Source organism: Rhinopithecus roxellana, chromosome 3 (genome assembly GCF_007565055.1).
Source record: "Rhinopithecus roxellana isolate Shanxi Qingling chromosome 3, ASM756505v1, whole genome shotgun sequence".
Classification (NCBI taxonomy): Eukaryota; Metazoa; Chordata; class Mammalia; order Primates; family Cercopithecidae; genus Rhinopithecus; species Rhinopithecus roxellana.
This window is the reverse complement of record NC_044551.1, coordinates 149,870,096-149,882,637: the sequence shown is the minus strand read 5'-3', so window position 1 is coordinate 149,882,637 and position 12,542 is coordinate 149,870,096. Positions and strand designations below refer to the sequence as shown.

Sequence of the window (12,542 nt, the reverse complement as noted above, 5' to 3'; positions counted from 1 at the left end):
AGTACACCTGTCTATGTTTGTTTGGGGATTGTGAGGAGATTTGTTGGGGATTGTGAGGGGATTGTGATATATTGTATCATATGTGTGTAACAATCTCTTGGAATTTTCAGAATTTTGTGGCTCAGTCAACACTGTCAGTGAAACGACATCATGTTAGCTAAAATGTATCTTAAAGATAAGCCCATTGGTTTTGGCATTTATTGTTAATTGAATTTTCCCAGAAATGGCAGCAGAAAGATTGTTAATGTTCATGAATTGACATCAAGTTAAACATCTGTTCCTCTTAAGCTAACTCCAGCAAAGTTACGGCAGCTCCTAAATTAGATCTGGGAGTAAAATGCTGCTTGTTCTTTGCACAGCTTAGCAGTTTCAAAATAGACCTCAGAATGACACATCACAACTGAGGCCCCTGTAACGCAGCCACACTGAGCTATAATGTGGGTGCCAGACAATTAAGCCAGGTTTTTGCTTTGGTGGTGAAGATCGAAGCTTTGCTGGGCCAGCACATGACATGACTTATCAGGCTCATGGGGAAAGTGTGGCAACCAGTGTTGCTAATGTCTGGGGACGGGCAGCCAAGAGGATGGGGGCACGTCCTATCTCTCCCCTGGGCCTCTCTTGGGGATTCTCAGGTGAGGTTTGGGGATCCGAGCTCTAGCCACCCTGCTAGGTTGAAGAGGGGCTGGAGCCCACTGAGTGCAGCTCCAGAGAGTGGCTGGTTTCCACAGGGATGGCCTGTGTCTGGTTTGGGAAGAGAGATCCTCATCCCATTTGTTGGCATTCAGAGCAGACCCACCATCCCCCACCCAAGCAAGTCTTTCTTCCCCATGCCCCTGCCCCTTGGTCCACGCCCCCTTCCCCAAAGGGATTGCTTCCAGCAGTGGCAGCTGAGCTCTTTCATGATGTTGAGCCATGCCCTGCATTCCCCTCTCTAGTATATTTTGTATATTCTTCAATGGGGGACTCCTGAGAGTAGAGTGACCCCAAGAAGGGAAATTCCAGCACCCTGGAGACTCATGGAGCTGCAGTCTTATAGTGGCCTGGGGATTCCCCCCACCCACCTTGACCCCACATTCTGCCTGTGTATAAAGCTGTCCCCAAGAACACAGATGGTCCACAGGGTCGGCTCTGCTCATTTACTGATCAGAGCCGGGGCAAAAAACAGGGTCTTTCCTGAAGGTGTGCCATAGCCAAATTCACCCACAGGCCTCCTTACCTGGGTGCCTGTTTCAAGCACAGGGGCCCCGGCTGGCCTCTTCACAGAGGGATCCAGGGCTGTCCTGACCAGTAATGCCAAGACTAGAGGGCAGCAGCTTTCCTCCTGCTCCTGTCCAGAAGCAATTCCCAGGCAGCTGCCTTGTGCCCACCACACTTCTATGCCACCTATGTCCAGAGACCACCTTGCCACCACCCCCAGCCTGGCCATGCTGGAGTTCACTCCATGGAGCCAGCATTGCAGGTTTTGGGGTGTCCCCACTGGGTGAGCTATGGAGGTTTGGGCTTCCGTGAGCATGGCCACATGTACCACATGCTCAGCACACCCCCCAAGGAACTGACATGATGGGTGACATAGGCACCAGTCTCCTCCAGAGATCCAGACCTGTCACCATGGTGCAGCGTGACTGGGATTGTCTCTTCCTCAGGGCAGGGTTGTAACCACTCTCCAAGCCCAGTTGCCGCCCGTCTTCCACAGTCATACAGGCAACAGACATTGAATGAGCCCCTTCTATGTGCGGGTGCTGGGCCAGGTGCTAGGGGTACACCTGTAAGCAAGGCCGCCCTGCCCTGGAGGAGCTCACAGTCTAACAGGGAGCCTGATGATCCACAGTGGATGAAAAAGTCACAGAAATTGAAGGCTGGGGAAGGCTGGCAAGAGAGAACAGGGCAGCACACGAGGGCCCCCTTTAGGCAGCATTGGTGTGTTAGGTGAGGGAGGCTGAAGGAGTCGGTGAAGAAAAAACACCTTGTGGTGAGAGAGTAGGACAGGGCAGCAAGAGACAGCCCACTTTCCCGCCCCACCACCATGCAGGTGCCTCACGCTTGGGATTCAAGGCCTGGGCCTTGACCACATGGCCTGTCTGCCTCTCAGAATCTGAGCTCCTGGCAGCCTATGTAGCGGCTTCCACATTGCCCACATTACACAACGCCTCCCTCCCCTTGGTGCTTCGGAGTCTCCCAGTCCCACCCACACCTGTAACAGGAGCTTCACCTGCCACAGAATGAAGATGGTCCCTTTGAGCACAGTCTGGCAGGGCCACAAGTGGCTGATGGAATATTTACAATGTCTCCCTTGCTTCCCTTTGTTTTGCAATAAAAAGTGTTTCTTTGATGGACATTTAATTCCAGAGACTGCTACCTGCTACCTATCTCCCTTTGCTCAAAAATTAAATGTGGATGTGCCTGTTCTCCTGCTATAATCATCTTCCTCTGTGTCGAGGGAGTGCAGTGGGAATGGGAGAACATTAGAATCTTCAAAGAGGGACAATTATTGAGGGAACTAGATTAATGAGGTGTCATAACAACTTAGCCGGATCTGCGACTGACCTTTCTCATGGAGAACGGGCTTGATAAATGTAGTTCATTACGAAGTTCTGACATGAAAATAGGATCACACTCTGGGCTCCTTGGCAGACTGATCAATATTTTATCTGCCAAAGCAGGCCTGGTCTGGGAGCAGGAGGAGCCCCACACATGTGCTGGCAAGGAGCCCAAGGCCAGGGCCAGGGGCTGGCCAGGCCAGCCCTGTGGCATGGAGGGTACCCAGGCCAGCAGGAAGGTGGCTGAGCCCTTCACAGAGCCTGTCAACGATGCTGTCAGTGTCAGGCTGATCAGGACATGCAGCCTGTCTCCCCGAGAAGCCCCAGACGGGGCATGTGCACTGGCGGGCGGGCGGGAGGGAGGGAGCGGGGGAGGGAGATCAGGACATCTTCTCTCTTCTGTTTAGCCATGAGCACTGTCCCAGGCTCCACAGTAAAGGGGACAAAGACAAATGAGTCATACCCCTCCCTTGGGGCTTTGAGCCCATCTCACCAAGAGAAGACCCCAGGCCTGGCCAACCACTTGCTAATGTCCTCACATTTCCTTGCATGTCATGACCCTGGAAGGCAGTAAGAGGCTATTATTATCCCCATTTTAAGATAAGGAACAGGAGTAGGAAGGGCAGGGGAGTGAATGCCTTTCCTAAGGTCTCACAGCTAAAGTCAGGTGGTCTCCTGATCCCCCATCCAGTGCTCTGCCTGGCCTTGTGGTGACTGTCATTAGCAATGTTGATATCAGGTAGACACGGCAGCCTATGATGAAGTCTGTATCCACCTGAAGACCTTAGACAAGGTTGTTACAGGGTGAACCCATCACCCTGGCTGCTTCATGAGACTGTCTGCCCTGGAGCCACAGGACTCTGGTCCTCTCATTCAACAAGTATTTCATACGGTATTGCTGCATGGGGAACTGTCCACTCCAACCCCTGCCTGCTCAGAACGTGTAATCCCGTTGAGGGGACATAGCAGATGCTGAAAGCAGCCCATCCAGCTTCTCTCAGTCAACCCCAGAGGTAATGTGCAGCTTGGGTGGATGATTCCCCGTAACACTTGCCAAGAGCATCCCATCCCAGGCACCTGCAGCTTCAGTCTGAGGGCATTTTCTGGTCTCAGGCATGTGTTCAGTCCTCATTTGAGAGGTCCAGAACTGCTAGCTGGAGGTGGTCAGTTCCTCCAAGAGCAACCTCAGCTAATAGGGATGGAAGTCGGTAGAAAAATATCCCAACTCCCTTCCACCTCAGTGGAGCAATTCTGCGGTGTGTTCTACACAGTCCCTCTGAGGACCCCATGGGATTGAACTCCCATTGGCCACAGCGGCAACCCACTCATGATTGCACCCTTTGTTGGCTTTTCTCCCTTCCCAGTCTACTTCCTGTTCCTTCCAGCACTTCTTGGGATCATCTTCAAATATGCTGCTTGCCCCTAGATCCTCATCTCAGGGACTGCTTTGGGGGAGCCCAAACTAAGGCTGGGGCAAGCCTCACCCAGAAAGGATTTCATAGCAAGCAGAAAGGAAGGCTGAGGGAGAAAGCAGTCCCATGTGTGTGCGTGTGTGTGTGTGTGTGTGTGTAAGTGGACAGCTTCCTACAGACCAGGTAGATTGGGCCTAAGACAGGAAGGGAGTGGGGCAACATGAGAAAGGGCAGCTGTGTTCAGAGTACAGGGAGTTTCCAGCTATGGAGGGGGCTTCCCTGAAATTCTCCAAACCTCACCATAAGGCTTGACCTACCCAAGGTTACCGCAAAGGCAAAAACAAAATCCCCTTATTTGTGGCAGCACAAATTTCTCTTTACCTGGAAACCAGCAAGACTCAGAGGAAACACTGAAATGACTTTCCAAACATGTGGGCTGAAACCTCTTCAGTCCAAATCACGGCGGTCCTGCCCACTCATGAAGGAGGTCCCCTGCGGGTCCCAACCGGGCAGCCCCTGCTGAGCCTCATTCAAGGCATGGACGTCAAGGTTATATGCAAGCATCCCAACTTCTCTCTGGAAGAGTCACGACTCTGGATTAATCAATGCTGAAGTTCAACTGTATTCCAAGTCTCCCCATCCCAGGCTAAGCTGGAGAGGCCCTGGCGATGGGATCTGGCCCTGGCTCAGGGCTCCTCATGGCATGCTCTCGAACCATTCTCTCAAACTCCTGACCTCAGGTGATCCACCCACCTCGGCCTCCCAAAGTGCTAGGATTACAGGCGTGAGCCACCGCACCCGGCCTGCCACCATCATTCTCAACATCATCTTGACCATCACCCACAGGGGCACCAGGGAGGGGTGGGGTGATCCCCAAGCCTCTGCCACACACCCCAGGGTCCTTCCCTCTGAAGGAGGAAAGTATCCTGTGGACCAAGGCTAAGACTGGACCCTGCCCTTGTCCAGAGAGATCTGATTCCCTCCCTCCTTGGGAGCCAGGCCCCACACATGCAGCATCAGGGCACGGAGAGTGATGAAGGTAAGGGGTGCCAGCTTATGTCAGGTGATGTTTAAGCAGCGGCCAAGATGAGTACACCAGGTGGAGGTTTGGGTAAATAGCACTCCAGCCAGGGGGACAGTCAATGCCAGGCCTCTGGGCAGGAACATGCCCCGTGATCACTGCTGCTGAAGTTGTCCCCCCTGGTCCCCCCACACCCCCTGCCTCTCTTGCAGTCACCTGTGGAATTGCTGGGCAGGTGGGCAGGGCTGACTGGGGTGAAGATAAGAAAGAGATGAACCTTGGGTGTTGACACTTTCTTGCCCAAAATGATTGGAATTTGAGAAGAATAGGAGGAAGATCAGAAAACAGACCTTGGAGCCCGCACAGCAGACGAGGGCTGGACTACGTGAAAGAGCTCATTTCAGTCATGAGCTCAGTGTCACTCATGGAGAGGGCCCAGCTTCACTTCTGGCCAGCAGTGTGTTGACAGCAGCTGCCTCTGGGAGGTAGATTTCAGGATGATTTATCTTCTCTTTCTTTATATTTATTTGTGCTTTCCAAGTGGTTCTTTGATGGGCATGTATTTCTTTTAGAATTAGACAAATGTTTGAAACTGGAAGTGGGGAGGGAGCCTTTAGCTGAAGACCATGTCCAGTGGTGTCCAAAATGCCCAGTGCTTCACACAGCTGAGTCACTCCTCCTATCTGACCCCACAGTGAAACCAGCAGGGGGCAGGAATGTAAAAATAAAACTGGAATTTGGTAACCTATGACTTTGATACACCTTGCTAGGAAGATACCCATCCTGGAAGCCAAGGCCAGCTGTGAGGGAGAAAGCTATCCTGGGAGACTGAGCCAGAGGCTGCAGCTTTGGGGCATCTGCCTCTGGGAGCTGGAAGAAGGCAAGGAAGGAAGTTTTCCTTCCCCCACCCCACCATAAGCCCTATGGAATTCGGATGACAGAGGCAGGGAGTGAAGGCAGGGAGCCACCAAGAGGGCAGCCCTTAGAGATGAAGGATCAAAATCCTTCCCAGAAAGAGAGTTTGGACTTTGGGATGTTGAGTGATCATCTGCACAGAAGCAGAGCTCCCAGCATCAGGCCACCTTTCCTCCAGGGTCCACAGCCCTTCCCCAGTGCTGTCGGGCACCAGAGGAGCTCAGTAATTTCGGACAGATGACTTCATGATTTGAGTTTGGGCAGAGTTCTCTCTTGCAACTCATTAAAGCACAATTGTTCCTGGGATAAAGAAGAATTTAAGATTCCCTTCCTGGAATCCCTTGGTTCATCTCAGGACCCCAGTGGCAAGCTTGGCCCAGGCATGGAGTGCCCTCAGTAAAAGGAAGAAATGACAACGGAGGTTTTGAACAGCATGATGTGTGGGGCCACACACTTCCCCACGGCCTTGGAGGCTCTGCCTGGGTTGCCCCACTGCCCTCTCCTGCCTGTCTTGTTTCACTCTCCACCTGACTCAGCCCCTCCAGCCCAGCCACACCAGCTTTCACCAGTCTCCAGATGTGCCGCACCACAGCTCCTGCACACACAGTCCTGCTCCTGGCCTGCTCTTCCCTCTGCTTCCTCCCACAACTCCTCATCCTACAGGTCTCATCCTGAACATCCCTCCCTTGGCCTCCCACCACAGGCACCCACAGTGCCCAGAACTAGAAGCTGCCCAGCATCAGGCACACAGTATGTAAATAAACGCTGGTAAAAGGACAGGAGGGGCCTGGGCAATGTGAGCCCTAGCAGAGGGTGGGACCATGGGCTCAGGGAGCTGATGCTGGAGACCTGGGGGACCCACCCCTTTCCCCCAGATGATTGACGTCTAGACCTGCACATACCTTCCTGACCAGAAGGTGTCTGCTGGGCAGTTGCCAGGGTGAAGCAGCCAGAACTCTGTGCTCACGGGCAGCTATGAGGATGTGAGGAGGGGCCGAGCCTGGGGAGGATGCCACAGCACCCCACTTCCATCCCAGCAAGACCCACCTGGATGGCTTCCCCCGCCTGCCGGTGTTGGAGGTGTCTAGCTGCAGACCCCTGCTCACAGGGTGACCCCAGCTACACCATGTAGCTCTGCAGACTTGGGAAACGGGTTTGCCAGCTGGTGATCCCAAGAACTCCCAGGGCGCTCTCCCTGCCTAGTCCGGCCTGGCCACTGGGGTCCTGAGACGAAACAAGAGGCTCCAGAAGGGAACCTTGCCCAGGGCAGCTGGCAGCTCAGAAGTGGTTTACACCCTACCAAGGTCCAGGAGGAAGGTTGGGGGGATCTGCAAGGATGCGGTGTCCTGCCCTTCTGACCCAGCCTGGCCTCACCTTCAGGTTGCCCTGCTGTGGCATGTTCTTTAGAGCCCGATTACTCACCAGCATTTCTGAGTACAGCCTCTTCCTGACACCATATCCACCTGCTGTGTACATCAGTTTTTCAGTATCTGGATATAAACACCCCCTACTCCAGGAAGTCCTGGGAGCACCCCCAGTGCTGGCTCCTGCAGACCCTTACATAGGCACACATCCATCTCCATTTACCCCAGCAGCCAGCCCCACCTCCACTTTCATTCTGTACCCCCACTTCTGGTCCGTTTGCCAGGACCAAAGTTCATCCTCTTTCAGGCAGTGAGGAGCTAGACTCGGGCAAAACTATTCCTCCCCTTCCCCCAAACTGATCCTTATCCAGGCCTAGAAAAAGGAAGAACCCAGCAAGTTTTGTAGGGAGACAAAGCCACTGTTTTCAATGCCATGTAGCTCTACAGACTTGAGAATTGGGTTTGCCAACTGGAGGCCCCAAGAACTCTCAGGAATCAATATCCTACTAGTCAAAAGAGGGATGCGAGCAAGGTGAAGGGGTGGGAGAGAGGCATTCTTGTCAGAGCACAAAGACTCCCAGAGAGCAAATAGATCTGATTGCATTGAACACAGCAATTGATTTTTTTCTAAATAAACATGCAGGAGGAAATGGTAATGGGCATCTGTTTCTGGTGGAAATCAATTGACCCCAAATTAGAAGAAAATCTAGAAATATAAACAAGCACAAGAAAAAGTGGTTGGGCTGTCCAGGCTTATCAAGGGAGGGAAGAAGGGAGGGTATGAAGGAGGAAAAGAGGAAGGGTAGAAGAAAGAAACAGACAGACTTCCCCATCACCCCTTTCTTCCCAGTAGCTTCCCTGACAGTTGCTCTTCAGTAAATGTGGTTCCCATAATGACAAGGGAGGGAGTAGCTATCATGTTATGAGCCCTTACTGGGTGCCACGCCGGTGCAAAGGCCTGTATGTGCACATCTTATTTAATCCTCGTAACGACCCCGTGTGGGAGACACTGATATCTCCATTTCACGGATGAGATCATTGAGACACCCTGCCCAAGGCTACATGCATGATGGCAGCAGAGCTGGAGCTCAAACCCAGGGGACCTCAGAGCCCATGCTCTCTAGCACTTCTTCCTAATGACTCTCCAACTCTGGGATATTACCTCAGGCCCTAAACTGGCCTTGGAATTAAAGAGAAGAGCCCCAGGCTCCATCAACCCATTGGCCTTCAACCTGGAATGGTCAGTGAGGAGCCTGTGCCCATTCTCCAGGATTCAGCAAAGCCAGGCGCTGAAAGTACTCATCCCCCGGCGAGATGAGAAGTGGGGCTGGAGGGGCTGCCCTCTCTGCTGACACTCCTGCAGCCCCAGTGTATGGGCCATGCCCTGCGTAGTGTCCATCCTAGAAGCCCGTCACCAGCAAGGTAAACTACGCCATGCTGCAGTGCATCCCAGGCCTTACTTGTCCAAACACTGCACGGTTCTGCTGCCGTTCAGCAAGCACGCCTGGGATAAAACAAGCTGTGTGCTTTGGTTTTAATGTTGTAAAGCTGCTTTTTGTTTCTTGGTCATAGACTTGTGTATATGTTTGTTTTGAAGTAATCCAGCTCTGGGAGGGTACCTAATTAACATAAGCAGGGCTTATTAGTCCTGTTAACTAAAACTCCCTAATCTAGGAGGCCAAGTATTCAAAAGCAGCCTTTAAGGTAGGATTAAGGCAAAAACCAGCGATTACAAAATGGAATTGGGGGCGGCATTCCTAAAACCTCTGTGGGGCTGCCGCTATATATTCTGCTGGAAGAATTTCCCATTCCATCTGGCAGTTATTCTAGTCTGGCTTGTAGTAGGTGCTCAATAAATATTTGTCAGCTGGACAAATAGGTTCCACCCAGCATTTGCATCATGTGTAGCATGCATTCCATGTTCAATCAATATTTATGGGATAAATTGGTGAGCAGAACACAAACAAGTCCCATTGACTACAGTTGCACCATGCACTGCACATAGTGAATGCCCAGTGCCTATTTGTGAGTGATATGGATGAATGGACCAGTGGCAAGAACGTTCTCTCAAGACCACGGGATAAGTCTCATTATAATAACCTCACCTTCTCTTTCAGGTGACACGTGCACCATAGCCGGCTATGCCCGCTTGAAGAATGTCCTTCTGGCACTCCAGACCCGCCTGCAGCCACTCCAGGAAGAAGACAGTAGACAAGACCCTGCCTCCCAGAAGCGCGTCCTGGTGGAATCTTTGTTCAGGAACTTAGATGCAGATGGCAATGGCCACCTCAGCAGCTCTGAACTGGCTCAGGTGGGCATGGCGTTCAGTGAAAGTCACATTATGGAGGAATCCAGTTTTCCATTTCCCAACCCCCACTCCGGGTGTCTAAGAGCGTGTGTTCAATACCTCTGAGAACATCTCACAAACAAAATGAGGTCAGGTTCTTCTTCCCACCAGCCACATTCAGCCTTTATTTACAAACAAGCTTTCACAGGCCCTCTCAGCTATCTGGCAAAAAACTCACTTCAGAGGGCCTGGTCTCTCATATTTTGACTGGGAAATCAATCTTTTCTTCATTGAATAGGATTAGTTACTCAGCAGAAAAGTTACAAGGAAGCAGTGCTTGGTTTCCATTGAACACCATTGGAGCTATAACATGGAAGTCCCCAAATCTTCTACCTTAGGACAGTACTGCTCCTTGGTATCCAAAGATCAAGAACCCAAACCTCAGCCTGCTTGTTTGCAGAAAGCCCTGTGTCTACCTATCGACCCCAACCAAGCCCTGCTCTCATTTGGGAAAACACTTGCATTACACCCTGCGGTTTGCCTCCCTCCCGCGAGACTGCAGTGTTAACACAGCACACATGTCCTTTGTTGAGCTACAGGGTGGTGCAGGGGTAGTTAGTGTCTGCAGCATAGAAAGCAAGGAAAGAGTGACCTCACACACTGGGGCCACAGCCACTGCCAGTTGCAGGGAGCAGCCTATAGAGTCCTGATGGTAGAAAAGCTGGGGTGGGCTGGAGGGGCCTGCATTCCTACTTCTGCTTACTGGTTTGTTTCTAAGGGTCTGGAGCCCTAGAGCCACACCAAGCAGGTACAAGATCTGCAAGGAGAATGAGATCAGCCTCCCCAAGTTGGGTGGTGGGGGGTGGTGGGCAGCTCTTTTCTTGTGACCACAGACTGTCCACCCAGTGGATGGATAATAAAGACAGGTCCCCACCTTTGATGCCAATTTAAAGAAATCTTAAACATGGCACAGGGACTTTCTCAAGGCTGTGGCCCAGTCATTGGGAGGAAGTGGGGTGGGGAGTGCCCTAGCATTCATTGAGCCATGTGCTTGACATTGAGCTAGGCCCTTGACCTGTGATTAATAAACTCAGAAGGGTTCATTGTTATGTAGGATAGTGGCAAAGAATGCAGACTTTAGAGTCAAACTGCCTAAGGTGAAGTGCTGCCTCCAGCATGTATGAGCTAGTGGACCGTGGGAGACAATGTCGTTTTGCTGTGCCTCTGTGTTCATCTGTGAACCTCACAGGGTCATCATGAGGGTTAAATGAGCTAAGACAGTGAATGCCTTAGAGTGGTACCTGGCATGTGGTATGTTTCTTTCTTTTTTTTCTTTTTTCTTTTTTTTTAGACATGGTCTCACTCTGTTACCCAGGCTGGAGTGCAGCAGTGCAATCTTGGCTCATTGCAGCCTCTGCCTCCTGGGCAGAAACCATTCTTGTGCCTCAGCCTCCCAAGTAGCTGGAATTACAGGCTTACACCACCACACACAGCTAATTTGTGCATTTTTAGTAGAGATGTGGTTTCACCATATTTGCCAGGCTGGTCTCAAACTCCTGACCTCAGGTGATCCGCCCACCTTGGCCTCTCAAAGTGCTGGGATTACAGGTGTGAGCCACCGTGCCTGGCCACATGGTGTGCTTCAATAGAGAGAGTCATCAGTATTGTTGCCATCATTATCATCATTATTATTATTTTCTCCTTAAATCTTTTGACCATCCTCTGCTGTAAGGAGGAGACTACTATTATCCCACTTCACAGATATTTTCAGATGAGGAAACTGAGGCTCTAAGAAATCAGACAACTTGCCTGAGTTGTTCACTGCCTGGGACATGATAGAACTGAGATAAAACCCTGGCAGGCTGACATGCATGCGCCTGCTCTCCTCAGAGCACTCGGAATCTCCCTGGGGAGAATGGCTCCCACCAAGAGGCACCACATGGTTCCTTGAAGGTCTGTAGAGACAGGAAGTACCCACAGAACCCTAGTAAGGAGCAGCCACCAGAAGCTTTGGAATGTAGGTCCTCTGTTCCAGGCAGTCCTGAGCCTGCTTCCAGGAAGCACATTGGGAATCTCAGATGACTCTGCTCTGCTCACCCATACCTGAGCAGCTCATGCAAGCCCATTCAAGGCGTGTATCCCAGGAGACTTGCTGCCCATGGCCCCCAGGGCAACCACCCTGCCAGCATGTCACCACCTCCATCAGCACTAGGTCTCAGCTCTGGCTAAGAACCTGAGGGGCAGGTCCAGGGACCTACAGGTGACTCAGGCTGCTCTGGGAAAATCCCAGGTCCTGACAGTTACAGCTACCTGCAGGAAGAAGCACCTGGCAATTCCTCAAACTACTGAGCAGGGAGCACCGAGGGCAGGTGGCATCAGCTTGTCTTTAACAGAAGCTGCTGTGAGATCTTGGTATCCAGGCCCACACAGCTCCAGGTAAACAGAACCTTACCAGGCACTTCGTTCTAACCTGGCAGATATGTGGCCTGAGGCACCTGAAGCCATTAAGAAGTGTGGTAATTGGACAATGATTTCCTCTTTAAAATTTAATATAGTTAAAGTCTATTTCATAAATCTGCCAAGCAGAGCCTGGCTAAAGTGGGCCTTTCCCTGACACTGAATCAAAGGTGCTGGGGAAAAACTCGTCAGTCCTATAAAAAGTTAATCAATTTCCAATGCAGAAATAGACAAAGGGAAATTTCCATCTTCAGAAGATTGATCTCAGGCATTATGGTTGATCTCCCTTTTATCGAACACTCTTACTTGCTTGGTGAAGGGTCATTTTTTTAACATTATCACATTAAATTGCCTTTAATACAGCAGACCAAGCTGAGAATGTTAAATAAAGAGAAAATGCCTCTGCCTCCCTCCCCCCGCACCAAAATAAAACAAAATCATTTTCTTTCTTCTGAGATTTCCTTCTGAGCATTTTCCCTGCAAGACCTTCAGTTCTGAGCACACTGGCCTCTGGCTGTAGCTCCAGCTGAGTGAGGGTGCCTAGAATTT

At 51.3% G+C, this 12,542-nt stretch overlaps 1 protein-coding gene across 1 annotated transcript in view; it reads left to right on the top strand.

Annotated features, from left to right (window-relative positions):
• FSTL4 (follistatin like 4) overlaps nt 1–12,542 on the top strand; it is a 412,856-nt gene that overhangs the window by 283,454 nt on the left and 116,860 nt on the right. The window contains exon 5 of the mRNA XM_030927157.1: nt 9,367–9,560. Within this exon, the coding sequence (XP_030783017.1) occupies nt 9,367–9,560 (194 nt within the window). The remainder of the gene's footprint in view (nt 1–9,366; nt 9,561–12,542) is intronic.